At 47.2% G+C, this 15,229-nt stretch overlaps 1 protein-coding gene across 1 annotated transcript in view; it reads left to right on the forward strand.

The window, feature by feature from the left end:
* The window catches only part of WDR27 (WD repeat domain 27), a 184,157-nt gene that overhangs the window by 44,158 nt on the left and 124,770 nt on the right, over positions 1-15,229 (forward strand). The window contains exons 13-14 of the mRNA XM_074988667.1: positions 1,383-1,465; positions 8,597-8,675. Of these exons, the coding sequence (XP_074844768.1) occupies positions 1,383-1,465; positions 8,597-8,675 (162 nt within the window). The remainder of the gene's footprint in view (positions 1-1,382; positions 1,466-8,596; positions 8,676-15,229) is intronic.

The raw sequence follows: 15,229 nt of genomic DNA on the forward strand, positions 1-15,229 counted from the left end.
TTAGAGTATTTACTGGACCTCAAGAGAGGAGGACTCTCACTATCCTCGTTAAAGGTCCACCTTGCCGCCATTTCGGCGTTCAGACACGAAGAGGAAGGGCACACGGTGTTCGCCCATCCCATGGTTACCAGGTTCCTCAAAGGGTTGGTAAACCTATACCCCCCTCGGAAACCGCTTCCACCTTCATGGAACTTGGACCTGGTGCTTAATGTGCTAACGGGACCACCGTTCGAGCCCTTGGCCACGGTTTCCCTCTGCCTCCTTAAGATAAAGACGACCTTCCTTCTCGCAATCACGTCAGCTCGCAGGGTGAGCGAACTTGTGGCAGTTATGGCAACGCCACCCTGCACTGTTTTTTCCAAGGAGGCGGTAACCATACGGCTGCATCCAGCCTTTGTTCCCAAAGTTTCTTCTGAGTTTCACATTAACGAACCTATTGTTTTACCCTCGTTTTATCCAAAGCCTCATAACTCTAACAAAGAGGCGCGCCTACACCTCATGGACGTGAGGAGGGCGCTAGCCTTCTATATAGACAGGACCAAGTCCTTCCGGAAAACGGATAGACTCCTAGTCTCTCTCACTCCCAAATCAAAAGGAGAAGGTCTCTCTTCACAGGGAATCTCGAAGCACATCGTATCCTGCATAAAAATGTGCTACGAACTCAAAAAGACTCCTTTACTGGCCACTCCCAGGGCTCACTCCACTAGGGCGGTGGCGGCATCAACAGCCTTTTTCAAGGGCGTTGCACTAAAAGACATTTGCAGAGCGGTGACCTGGTCATCCTATGATACCTTCGCCAAACATTACGCCCTTCACAGGGTATTCCAAGAGGATACCCGTCTCTCGACAGCGGTCCTCTCAGGGACAAGCTGCACATAATCCGATTACCCACCTCCTATCTTGGGTTACTGCTGGGTAGTCACCTAATGTGGAGCACCCACGGGGACACTCGAAGAAGAAAGAGAGGTTACTCACCGTAGTAACGGTGGTTCTTCGAGATGTGTCCCCGTGGGTGCTCCACCACCCGCCCATCCTCCCGGCTTCGGATCTCTGTTTAGTGTTTTGCAGGAGCATCCGAGGCGGTTGGTCAAGGAACTGGTGGGGACCGGATCGCGCACGTGGCCAGGAGCGCGCAAGGGAGCGGCGCGCACCGGCGCATGCGCGGTCCGGCAGAAACTGCTTGGAAGATCTGATCTGCGGCGCCGGGCGAGCCCGACACCTAATGTGGAGCACCCACGGGGACACATCTCAAAGAACCACCGTTACTACGGTGAGTAACCTCTCTTTCTCTCTCATTCTCGTAGAATAAGATTGCTGTAAGCTATATATTTCGCTAGTACAAAGATTGTATCTAATACAGTTTTGTTGATTTTTGTCTTTAGTTGCTCTCTGTTGCCAAATTCTCCATTGTGTACTGAGTCTCCAAAGAAGGAAAGCAGCAAACCTATCAATAAAAAGGAAGTTGGTAAGCCTAAATCAATCTTCAAGTGAAAAATCAATATATGGGTTACTTATATTATTACCTAACTAATGCTGTATATAGCCAATATATTATTTTCTTTGTCCACTTGTAAATTGCATTGTATTTTCAATTCTGTGCTTTATTTAGTGCTACTTTGCTTCCTAAAATGTATTTGAGTTCCATTTTTATAAAAATAAAGACAAAACAACCCCTAAACCTTTGACACCTTTCTGTGGAGAATAACCTTTGATTATGTGTAACCTGTCATTGCATGCACACAGATAAGTTAGATTTAAAAAAAAACCCATGAAATCCTGTTGCTGACAGATTGCAGTAACGCTATTAAAACGATTATTTTCAAGATTCTAAGAACAGAGATAGAGCTAAAGTAGGCTGATTCCTGAAACCAAGAGATGCAACTCACTTCACCTACTCTAGCTGCCTGTTTATGTACAAAACTGACTGCGTTGGTTCCTGCCTTGCTCACTTTCCTACAGAGTGCTTTATCTTACAAGGAGGCCGAGGTTACCCTCTTGAAGTTTAAAGTGATAGCCGACAACTGAACAGATCCTTCAGTGCATCACAACTTTTCAGTTTGCACATATATTTCAAATTAGTTAGTTGGTACGTTTTCCATGGAGATTTACTATAATTTTCAGTATTGTCATCTTGTAAATTTGTAGGTATTTATAGTCAGTCTTCCGGTCCACCTCTTGAATGAGTTGTCTTATGACAACATTTTTAATGAAAGTAAATGCCATATAAATGAAGATCTTATTTGATTATGAAGATTTCAGCTGGGCTACTAGAAGTATTCATATGGCATTTATTTATTTATAATGTTTTTCTCTTTATTTTTGAATTTTTGTTGTTGTAGGACTGCTACTTTTAAATCTGTTTCTGAGTGTCCAGGGAGATTGAAGTGTTCTCCTACAGGTTTTTGTATGTTACCATTCTTGATGTCTGATTTGTGTCTATTTATTCTTTTGCATAGACTGTCCAGTTTGGCCAATGTAAATTGCAGTGAGGCATTGCTGGCACATGATGGCATATATTATATTAGTAGATGTGCAGAGGGGTGTATGGGGTGTCCAGGGAGGGGTAGTATCTCTGGTGTGGGGACTTGTCATGTCAGGGCAGTTTGTGCACCTTTGGTCCCCACCTGGCACGCAGCTCTCACCTGTGGCTCCAAGCAGCGGCCACACCCCGATAAACCGCTTCGACAGGCGAGCTAAACCAGGTGAGGTTAGCCAGCAGGTCTGAAACCTGCGGTGAGACAGGGAATTGCCTATCCCAGCATGCAAAGTCAGCCCCGGCAGACTGGGCGGATGAGATCAACAGCAAGATCCAGTGACCAGGAAGGCGGTTCTGCAACGCTTTGTGGAGAGCGAAGGGCATGACAAGGCACCAAAGACAGCGTGGCCATCCACTGCAGCCTAGGAAGTCCCAGCCATGATGACTTTTCAGTACCACTGGAACCAGGCTTCTGAGGTTGAGAGAGGGAACTGCCCCTGTGCAATGGCTTTTGCACTTTAAGCATTCTCCTGCACAGGTTCTTTGCACATTCTCATCACTTCTGTCCACCTCAAAGTCCTACGGTGATGGTGGAGGGGTGAAGCGACAGGTGGAGGTGACCACTGGGAGTTGTAGCTCCAAACCTGCGCGTAGGCAGCCTGTGGACTTCGATTGCTCGACTCTGACCCTGGGATGACAGAGGAGTTTGGCAGCATCCCAGGCGACTGAGCAAGCCTTTTTAGGAACAGCACTGCTCACCCTCAAAATGAGGAGGCGACTAGAAAAGGTGTCCCAAAAATTGCTTGTCCAAACCAAAATGGCCAGCATGCCACAGATGGCAGTTTTACCTTCACAACGATCAAAAAACAGTGAAAAGAATGATATTTGCAGCATGAAATGTTCACACCCTCTTGGACAGGGAGAATGCTATGAAACCTGAGAGAAGAACGGCCCTTGTAGCAAGAGAACTGGCATGTTATAACATTGACATAGCCTCCCTGAGCTAGACCAGGCCGGCAGAGGAAGGATCCATCTGCAAACCAAAAGGAGGTTACGCCTTCTTCTGGAAAGGCAGGCCAGAAAATGAAGACAGAATCCAGGGAGTGGGACTTGCCATCAGGACATCACTTCTGCACCAGCTTCCTGACTTGCCAACTTGCATCAGTGAGCGTCTGATCAAGCTCCGCTTCCCCCTCAACACCTCTCACCACGTTACAGTCATCAGCACTTACTCCCCCACACTGACTAGCAGCGATGAAGCAAAAGAAAGTTTCTATGAGGACCTTGACCATCTTGTGAAAGCAACTCCTTCTAGTGACAAGCTTCTCCTGTTGGGTGACTTCAACGCCAGGGTCGGCAAGGACTGTAGGAAAGAGGTGCTGGGACATCACGGTGTTGGTAACATGAATGCCAATGGCCGCCTTCTGCTGAGCTTGTGTGCAGAAAACAACCTGACAATTACCAACACTCTCTTCAGGCAAGCCGATAAATACAAGACCACATACGTGCACCCGAGATCAAAACAGTGGCACCTGATTGACTATGTCATCAGTCACAGGCAGGGCATTTGAGATGTTAAGATCACCAGGGCCATGTGGGGAGCTGAGTGCTGGACTGATCATAGACTCGTCAGATCAGTCCTTATGCTGCACATCACACCACTGCACCGCAAGAAGCTCAAGGTTGTCAGACGCTCCTTCAACATCAGGAAGCTGCAACATACTGGTCATCATGAGAAATTTGCAGAGTGCCTTGACGAAGTGCTGACTTCCCATGGACCTCTGACTGGAGACCCAACACAAAAGTGGGACCAGTTCAAAACCCTGGTGACGGAGTCAGCCAAGTCAACACTAGGACTGAAAAAGAGAGTTCACCAAGACTGGTTTGATGAAAATGACGAAGCCATCATGAAGATCTTAGAGGAAAAACAGAAGGCATTTCTGCTATGGCAAAAAGATCAGTCCTCAGTCTCCAGATGTGATCATTTCAAACACCTTCAGAGCCAGGCACAATCAACACTTCGCAAAATGCAAGATGAGTGGTGGGAGAGTAAAGCTGATGAAGTCCAATACTACGCTGACACCAAGAACTCCAAGATGTTCTTCGGTGCTATCAAAGCTGTAATTGGACCTTCAAAGCCAAGTACTACACCTGTCCTGTCTGCGGATGGCATGACCCTTCTGAGGGAGAAGAACAGCATCAACAATAGGTGGAGAGACCATATCTAGCTACTAAGAAAAAAAACCAATACTTGACATGTTTTAAAGAGGATTTAATTTTGTTTTAATTACACATTTTTAATGTGTAATTGATATCACAGAATTTTCCTCACATTATTAAACATATAGAATTCCAAGAGCAGAGCTCATAAAAGTACTTTGAAGACAGTTTTCTATCTTACTGTATGTGCCATACATTCTAACTGTATTTAATATGACTGATCAAAATAAAGTATGATCATGGAAATAAGTTTGTTTTATTTGTAAAATGGTTTATGATTTGTTCAATGGCAAGGATACTGAGACATTTAAAGAAAAACACCATCTTATATTTTTGTCAAAACTGGTAGAAAGATTTTGTCAGAAGCTTGCAACAGTATAGATAGTAAATGACTAAAAGTTGCCAGTGTCTGCTTGTCTCAGGCTTTACAGTTAACAATTATGTATAGTAGCCACGCATGTGCTTTTGCTTTTTGTCTGTATGCTTGATTGTTGCAAAATATTCATTGTGCTTTGTCCAGCTAAAGATTAATGCTGATTCTTTTAAAGCCTTTTATTTATACACAGTGGTGCCAATCTGTTTTGTGCAATGTATAACATTTTAAAACATTTCTCAATTGTTTATTTCTTTGATTGTTTAACTTGTCGTTGACATATTGTGTCAATCATGGTTGCATAGAAAGTTCGTCATAAATTTTGTGGTAAAACATAGTTTTGTTGGAAAATAATGATTCATTGTAGTGAAATGTTTGGCTGAATTGGAGGCAACAGATCTTTTTCTAATACACAGGCATGTTTCCATTGGAACTATGGCAGTTGTTCAGAGTCTACTTTGCCTGTAGGAAGGCCTGACAGCCACATAACCTTGCTAGAGCTTGTGCTTCAGGTACTGGCAAACTTCCTTCCTCATGGAAGGATCTCCCAGGTGGAGTCAGGGCTTTGGCAGTTGGTAGGCTTCCCATTCTGTGGCATCAGCTTTAGGACTTTGATGGGAGCCAGGCTTGTTTGGGCTACTAGGTTCTCCATTTTGTTGGAGGATGCCTTTGACAAATATAATGTTCTAGCAATTCTGGAGATTTAAAATAGGCTGTATTATTTTGATGTCCAAAGAGTAAGCAAAGCACAAATGTTAGCCTGATTAAGCCACTTGGCTTGCTCGGGTACTCACAGTGTGGGCAGAGAAATGTGAAGTCTGGAAATATCCTGGTCAACAGAGAGAGACATGGGAGGTGAGGGGAGCCTGGAGTGGATACACTTGATGGAGTATGAGGTGGGTGTAAGGGAGTGAGAGGAAGGCCTGGCAGTGCATGGGCTAAACAGAGCCTGTTTCCCCAATTAGCCCTGCCCTGTTTCATGTGCAGCCAGTGTCAGGCCTGGAGGCAGGGTAAAAGGATGGAAGCTAGCCCAGCTCAGGGCTGACCGGCAAAGAGGAGGCGGGAGCTGGCTGCCATCAACGCTGCAGCAACAATTACGCTAAGAAATATTAATAACATGTATCAATTTTAAAATAATGTAATAAAGTGAGCAGCCTCCAAACCCTCCCCCAGGTGCAATGTGGGAGAGAATCCTGAGGAAACCCTCCCCAGCCGAGGAGGGGAAAACTCGACTCTCAGGGCCATGCCCCAAACTTAACCTACAGCCTTTAGTAAGCAGGCTGAAGTCCTACACCTCGGACCCATAGGTACTGCAGGGACTTAGCCACTAGGCCACCCTGCCCCTAGTGGGACCTGTCTACAGGGGGAAATACAACTGTGGGTGCCCTGAAGTGTGACACATAAATGAACAGAAGTTTTTAAAATAACTTTGCAGTGGGCGATTCTGTAAAGACCTCCTCATACAATAGTGGTCTGGAGACTTTTGTGTCATGCCTCCTTCCCGGTAATGTCATCTGTCTTCCTCACACCCTCCTTCCCTCAGGAGCTGCGCCTGGAGCTGTGGCTACAGATGGGAGCAGGAGTCATGGCTGGGAGTGGGGCTGGTTCCTCAGTCAGAGCTAGGAGCCCAAGCTGGGGCTTGGGGTCTGTTCTTGCTCTGGAGCTAGAGCAGGGCTGGGTGGTGCTCTTTCTCTGCTTCCCCTGGGGATTAGCCTGAGTCCTGCTGCACCCCTGGCACCCCAGTGTTCCTCCATGCCCTCCCAGGGACTGCTGCCATAGAAGTGTCTTTTTAATGCTAGGAAAATTAATGGTTGGTTTGTGTTTCGAAGCATTTGAGTTTATTGGGCAAATTTGAAAAAGGGCCCTAAAACAGGGCCAGATTTTTTTTAAAATCCTGCTTCATAAACTGACTTTCAGTTTTGGGGTGTATCTGTTCATATTATTTAAGGATGATTTCAAAGGGTCTTTAAATAATTTGTATGCTAATCAGTTGCCAATAATTGTTTGAAATAAGCAGATAATAAAAAAGTGAACCCTTAGATTTGTTCTACTGAATCTGTTCCATGAAATGTCTGTTGATTCTGGTGACTGGCTACAAAGCTATAGATCTTCCTGCAATTTAAGACTTCTAAAGAAGGTGGTGTCAGAGATACCTGCGATCACTTTGAATGCTGTAGAAGTTGAAGATCTAAGTTTTAATAATTACATTTTAATCTAATGGTTAGCATTATTAATTGATTTGTCACATGGATAGCAACATATAAGATGGGGCGTGCAGACTGGGGGATCCATCCCCCGGAGTGGGACATTAAATTTCAAAAGAGGGGCACAGCAGTCGGCTCCTCCTCCTCCTCCCCTCCTTTGCCTTCTGCAGCTTCTCTCTGGTCACCTTACCTGTGCAGCTGCCTTCCCCCATGCCCAGTCTCTGCTCTAGGCAGAGAGCCAGAAGAATTTCCACTCCCTGTCCCCCCGTTGCAGGGGGTTTCTGCTGCCTCCTTACTGCTTCTCCAGGCTCAGCTGACCTGGGCTGCCAGCCCTCCTGCCCCCCAGGTATTCACTATCCCCTGGGGGTGCTGGAATCATTTCCAGTCTGGGTCTCCCAGCCATGTCACCTACATCTCCTGGGAGTCAGGTTTTGCAGTGATATCTGAGTGGGGTTAATATATGTGTGCTTTAACTGGGACGGCCCCTTGTTTCAGTTTTTGGAGTGAGTCCAGGCTTTTTGTTTTGTTTTTTTTTTTTTTTTAAGTGCAATCATGTTGATCTTTTGTTTTTTTTCTTTTGTTCCATTTAAAGAACTGCCTGGCAGGGCTGGAAGGGGGTGGGTGGGTGAGTGGGTGGGCTTTTTAAACAACACGGAGTTGGTTTTTGTGAGTTTTCCCCCCTCCCCCAAGCTGGAACATGGGTTGGGCTTTTGAAAAACAGCAAGATAAGGAACTACCTTGTACAGCTGGAGGTGGGAGGGCTCTTTAAACAGAGTGAATTTCTGTTTGTTTGGATTTTATTAGACAGGTTGGGGGTCCCCGGTTAATTGCAGGGACGAAAAGGGGAGACCGACATCAAAAGTTTGTTCACCCTGATGTAAGATAAATATAAATTGTATCCTCTTAACAGTCCAGTTATTGCAACGAAGGGTCCTGTGGCACCTTATAGACTAACAGAAAAGTTTGAGCATGAGCTTTCGTGAGCACAGACTCACTGATGAAATGAGTCTGTGCTCACGAAAGCTCATGCTCAAAACTTTTCTGTTAGTCTATAAGGTGCCACAGGACCCTTCGTTGCTGTTACAGATCCAGACTAACACGGCTACCCCTCCGACACTAGTCCAGTTATTGATATTCTAGATAATAATTTGTCATATCATCCATAATTATCCAATTGTAAGTATTTAGAATGCATCACAATTTATATTTAATTAAACACTTGCTGTCTCTTTATCTTAAAGAAATAATACCCCTTTAACTTGAATTATGGAAATGTAATGTTAAGAAAATCCTCTACTAAAAATTAAAACAATTTTAATGCAGGTATAAAGAGCGCAATGAAAGACCAGTCACTCGTTTTCCACAGTAAAATTAAGTCATCGGGTTATGCAACAGCACCGCCGTGAGTAGAAATGCTGTTAAAGATGTTTTAAATGGATGGTACTGTAACTTGTTTCCTTTTTTATTGTGTAAAATACACTGGGGCAACGATGGCATCAAAACTAGTATAATGGTACAAAATACAGATAACTCAGCTCGCAACAAAGTATTAGAAATTAAAATACCCACAGTCTGAGCAGTTTATTGGCCTTTAATAATACCTTATTTAGTCAATAAGGATAGACACATGCAACTGAGAGAGACATTTTGTTCATTGTACTTCTCTTCTGTCTTTCTTTCTCTTGCACTCTATCATGTTCTCTCTCCTTTGACATACAGGTATAGTTTCTGCTTTTCTCTGTTAGGACTGTTTAATTAGGAGTATGCCATAATTCCCTCTTTCCTTTCTATTTTGCATATTGTTCTTGTTCTCTCAGCTCTGCCTTTGTCCTTCCTTTGAATCTCTCTTTGCCTTTCTTGTATTCCTAATCTGTCCTCCTGTCCACATCCCTTTGCAGTGCTCATGACTGCTAATCTCTCTTGGCACTTCCAACTTACACATTTTAATGTCCTCTGCTTGCTTACTCTTCCCCAGGCTTCAAAGGGCTATATTTAGTCCTTTGAGTAAGACTATATCTTCACAGTGAATAGACAGACAAGAAAAGGAATTCCAAGACACTGAATTCTTCTTTCCTCATACCTAGTGAAAAGAGACGAACCAGCAATTCTTCAAATGATTGCTCATGTGCATTTCAAACTGGGTGTGCGCTGGCGACTGCCCGATTGCCAGAAAGCTTTTTGCCCTAGCCAACAGCCGTAGGATTGAAGTGGCGCTCCCTGGAGTGGCACTGATGTGGTGACCAGTATATGCACTGCCTGACCCACCCCCTGCTCAGTTCCTTCCCCTTGTGCTGTCAGTTGCTGGAGCTCTTGTTTCTCTCTGTAACTGTTAGCTAGTAGCTTTTGTTTATAGTGTAAATAATTCCTAATTACCTGTAAATAGTTCATAGTGTTTAGTAATTAGTGTTAAATTGCTGGAAGAGTTGAGGCAGGATTTACCATCTCTCTTGGTGCCGGGGGATAATTGGCTCTCTGAGTTTTAAAAAATGTTCTACAAATGGCAAGCAGATGCCCAAACGTGACCCACACCCAACTTCTCTACGCTGTCTGGGTGAGGGGCATCTTAGCGATCGCTGCTCCATTTGTAAAACTTTTAAACCAAGGACTTTGAAAGACAGGGCACAGCGTCTCAAAATCCTGCTCCTGGAGGTGCCCCTGCAGCCGGACGTGTCACCAGCGGCGGTGTGCAGTGGAGCCTCATTGGTGCAGAGTGCACTGGCACCACTGTCAGCTTGCAATCCTCCAAAGAGACTCCGTGCCGCGAAGAGGCACGGGTGCCTAGTGCCTCATGGTGCCATAGGAGCCAGTCCCCAGTGCCTCAAAAGAAAAAGAGGTGTGATAGGGGCAGGTCCCTATCAGGAACTGGGACATTCCCAAACCATCTGCTCCATCACACCATGGACTAGACCCTGGGGCACGTACATCAAAGCCAGCGTGAGGCAAGAGTGCACAATCCCCTGGACTGCCTTTGATGCCGTGTTCAGAGTGACACAGGACAGGCAGATGACAGCGCCTGGCCCCTCGTCGCTGGAGGAAAGTCGGGGCCAGTGCACGGTGAGCAGGGAGCAGCCTCTGCCTGCGAGCAAACTGTAGCTCACAGTGTTGACCCTCACCCAGAGGGTCACACAGGCGTCCTCCATGTTGTCGCTGTCATCTTTTGTGACACTGGATCACTTTTAACAGCCCAGGGCACCAGCGGTGGGCCCGTTTTCTGGTGCCCTATTTGGCAGCAATGGTACAAGTGCTGGTCCAACAGGGGCAGGCACTGGGACCTATGGTGCCACTGTGGTCTTCCGCATCAGAATCGGTGTCGGAATTGGACTCATATTATTCCAGCTCGCTGCAGAGTAGGAGCATGAGGACATCTCATCACAGTCAGGTCAGGCACCGTAATCAACACTTGGACGATGACAGTGGCCACTGCTGATGCAGGGGGTAGCACAGTGGTCCTTTTGGACCTTTTGGGTATTTCATGAAACAAAGGGGCAGGCTTCAGGACCCCCATCTACGGTGCAGGGAGCCCCTCAGGTGCTGTGCTTGGTGCTGTCTCAGCCATTGTGGCCTCCATCCGTTTCAGCACTGGGGCCCCGGTACCATCATTGCCAGCACTGTCAGGCCTGGAGCCAAACCAGGAGCAGTTTCATCTAGACTCATCCTCGGTGTCATCTGCCGCAGCACCAAGTGTTTTGCCTTTAGTGTCAAGGCCTGTGCCTCCAACACTGCAAGCAATACCAAGACCTCAGGCAGGGGACAAGGAGGTGGCGGGTCCACGGCATCAATGTTTCTGGAGGATGGCTGGGCCTTCCAGCAACTTTTATGCAGGGTGGCCCAAGGTCTAGGGGTACAGGCTGAGGAGGTTCAGGATGAGATGGACCCAGTAATGGACATCCTGTCCTCCTTGGCCCCTACCAGGGTGGCTCTGCCCATTGTTAAAACAATTGCCAGTATTACAAAGATGGTTTGGCAGACCCTGGCCTCAGCCTTGCCCACGGTCTGGAGGAATGAACATTGTTCTTTCTTCCCCTCACCGGGCAATGAGCGCCTTTTTCCTCACCCTCCCCTCAACTCCCTGGTGGTCGACAGGGCTTCCAGGGACACTCCCCAAAGAACAGATATGCCACACGCCTGGACCTTTATGGCAGGAAGGATTATTCTCCAGGGTGGGGGGTGGTCTAGGGCGTGTTACAATTATGGATTGCGAACCGGCAAGCCCTGGTTAGCAGATGTGTATACAATACTATGAGTTCGCTGTCGCATTTTTCAGAATTGGTTCCTCCCAAGTCCAACCCAAAATTCACAGCAGTGGTGGAGGAAAATAAACTTATATCCTGGGCAGCTCTGCAGGTGGTGCTGGATGCAGCAGATGCAGCCACCCAGGTCCTGCCCTCTAGGATAGCCATGCATAGGGGGGCATGGCTGTAGGTCTGGGGCCTCCCTTATGGGGTCCAACAGACAATTCAAGACCTTCCATTTGAAGGACCCTCTTTATTTTCAGAAAAGACTGACAAAAGGCTTCACAGCCTCAAAGATTCAAGGGCCACCTAACGTTTGCTGGGTGTTCACACCCTGTCGACCCAACGCAGGCACATTGCCTCTTGGCCTCCTGCTAGACGGTTCCCCCCCAACAGCAAAGGGATTCTAGTAGGAGGAGGAACCATACTGGCAGGAGGCATCCCAACCAGCAGTTTCAGGGGCAAGGCCACCACAAACCTCCACTGGGGCCAAAGCAGACATTGTGATGGTGCGCTCAGGAGTGGCACACCAGTTCCAGTTACTGTTCCAGCACATCCTTTGTTTTCCTTCCTCCTATCCTCTTTCTACTTTTCTTGGTGCAGCATCACTTGAACCAGTGGGTCCTTCGCCTGGTAGAAAGGGGATGCGTCATCCAATTTTCTTCATACCCTCCAGTCCCAGCCCCCTTCCCTGTCCCTCTTCAGGGACCCCTCACATGAGAGTCTGCTCAGGCAGGAGATACAATCCCTCCTTCAGAGCCGGGGCTCTAGAGGAGGTCCCACTGCAATTTCAGGGTCAGTTGTTTTATTCCTGATGTTTCCTAATCCCAAAGTCAAAACAGGGTCTAAAGCCTATTCTGGACATAAGAGACCTGAACAAGTTTGTAAAAAAGATAATGTTTCATATCATATCCCTGGGTCTTATCATCCCAATGCTGGAACAGGGAGACTGGTTTGCTGCTCTCGACTTACAAGACACTTATTTTCACATAGCAATTTACCCTCCCCACAGAAGGTTTCTTTGGTTCGTGGCAGATGGGGGTCATTGTCATTTCACGGTACTCCCATTCAGTCTGTCCACTGCCCCTAGGGTCTTTACCAAATGCATGGCTGTGTTGGCCGCCCACCTGCACAGGTGTGGGGTACACCTGTTCCTGTAACTGGACGATTGTCTGGTCAAGGGGCATTCACAGGACCAGGTGCTGCATCAGCATGTGCAGCTGGTGCATTAGCATGTGCAGCTGATCCATCAGACATTTGCCAGCCTCGGCCTCTTGGTCAATAAGGTGAAGTCAGTTTTGGTCCCCACTCAGACAAGGGAGTTTGTGGGGGCCCTCTTGAATGTGACTTGTGCCAGGGTGATAGGTTTCAGGCCATGACGTCTCTTATATGTGATATGGTCAAGTACCCCACCATGGCAGCCAGGTGCTGTTTGTGGCTGTGGGTCACATGGCGGTGTGCACATTCATAGTCCAGTTTGTCAGGCTTCAGATGCACCCTCTTCAGCTGTGGCTTGCCTCAGTGTACCATCCTATAAAAGACAACATGGACTTAGTGGTAATGGTGCCACAGCAGATTTTGTCAACCTTTCACTGGTGGCTAAACGTTCAGGTCGTGTTTGTGGGAGTTCCCTTCAGCCCCCACCTCAGCTCTCTCGCTGGTAATGGACGTCTCGGACATGGGATTGTGGGGTGCATTTGGGGGAACACCGAACTCAGGCTCTGTGGAATGGAATGGACCTCCAGCTCTACATAAATGTTCGGGATCTCAGGGCCATGTGCGAGGCATTTTGGGGACAGTTTATCGGGGCATTTCATGTCAGTGAGCACAAACAACACAACAGCAATGTACTATGTAAACAAACGGTGATATACGCTTCCTCTCCCCTGTGTCATGAGGTCTTCAGGCTCTGGGAGTACTGCATTCAACATCAGATCATTCTGTAGTCCCATTGCCTTCTGGAAGTCCACAATTTGCTAGTGGACGATCTCAGCAGGTCCTTCATGGACCACGAGTGGTTGTTACACCCAGATGTGCTGCACTCAATTTTCCAAAAGTGAGGACATCCCCAAGTGGACCTATTTGCTTTGCACCTCAATGTGAAACGCAGGACATTTTATTCTTATTGGGACCAGAGTCTGGGGTCCTGGGCAAGACGTGTTCAGCATTCCCTGGACAGGCCCACTGATATACACTTTCCCTCCAACTCTGCTCATCCACAAGCTCCTTCTCAAAATTTGGTCAGATTGGGCATCCGTCATCCTAATGGACCCGGCAGCACTGGTATTCAGTCCTCCTGGAAATGTTGGTCTACAAGCCGATGACCCTCCCATTTCAACCAGACCTGTTGACTCAGGAGGAGGGGTGACTGCAGAACCCCAACCTTCCTTCCTTGCACCTCACAGCTTGGAAGCCCCATGGTTAAGGGCCATGAAACTCTCATGCTCAGACCCTGTAAAGGAGGTGTTGCTAAATAGCAGGAAACCTTCCACGAGGGCAGCCTATGTAGCCAGGTGGAAGAGGCTTTCCATTTGGCTTTATCAGAAGGGGCTCTCCCCATCACAGGCCTTGATACCTATAATTTTGGACTATTTGTGGTATTTAAGTGAGGAAGTACTGTCTTTATCCTCCATTAAAGTGCATTTGGCAGCCATCTCAGCCTTTCACCTTGGCCCTGGGGTATTCTCAGTTTTTTCAGACCTGGTGGTTAAAAGGTTTGTGAAAGGCCTGGATAGGGTCAAGCCTCAGGTGTGGGCTCCTTTTCCTGGGTGGGATCGTAATCTGGTTTTGTCAAAACTTATAGGGGCTCCCTTTGAACCTCTTACTTCTTGTTTCCTGCTGTTTCTCAGTTACAAAACAGCATTTTTGCTGGCCATTACTTCAACAAGGAAGGTATCGGAGTTGAAGGAACTGATAGTGGACCCACTTTATAATGTGTTCCACAAGGACAAAGTCAGACTGTGGCTTCATCCAGGGTTCTTACTGAAGGTGGTCTCTTTCCATGTCAACCAAGATATTTCATTGCCTGTTTTTTAACTCCAAACCTCACGCCTCCCCAGGGAACAGAGTTTATATGCCTTAGATGTTCAAAAGGCTTTAGCCTTCTACATGGACCGAACCAAGCCTTTTAGGAAACCACAGCAGTTGTTTGTGGTGGTGGCGGCAGACAGAAAGAAGGACTGCCCCCCCCGCAGTCTCATCCCAGCGGATATTCTCCTGGATAGTGACCTGTTTTAAGGAATGTTACAAACTGGCATGATTCACCCTCCCCAATCAGGTCTCACTCTACCAGAGTGCATGCATCTTACATGGCATATTCAGCCCACATTCCTATCCAGGGCCTCTGCAAGGCAGCCACCTGGTCCTCAGTTCATACATTTACAGCCTGTTACACACTTACACAGCACCTATGGGGCGAATGCTGTGGTGGACAGGGCTGTCTTACATTCCTTCTGGGGCTCCAACCTCACTCTCTAGACATTTTGCTTGTATTCACCCAGTTTGGAATGCACATGAGCAATCACTCAAAGAGGAAAAGAGAGTTACCTTTTCCATAACTGGTGCTCTTCGAGATGTGTTGCTCATGTCCATTCCAAAAACCACCCACCTTCCCCACTGTTAGAGTAGCCAGCAAGAAGGAGCTGAGCAGGAGGTGGGTTGGGTGGTGCATATACTGGTTGCCATATCAGCCCTGCTCCAGGGGATGCCACTCCGATCCTGTGGC

The sequence above is a fragment of the Carettochelys insculpta genome, chromosome 3 (assembly GCF_033958435.1).
Source record: "Carettochelys insculpta isolate YL-2023 chromosome 3, ASM3395843v1, whole genome shotgun sequence".
Lineage (NCBI taxonomy): Eukaryota > Metazoa > Chordata > Testudines > Carettochelyidae > Carettochelys > Carettochelys insculpta.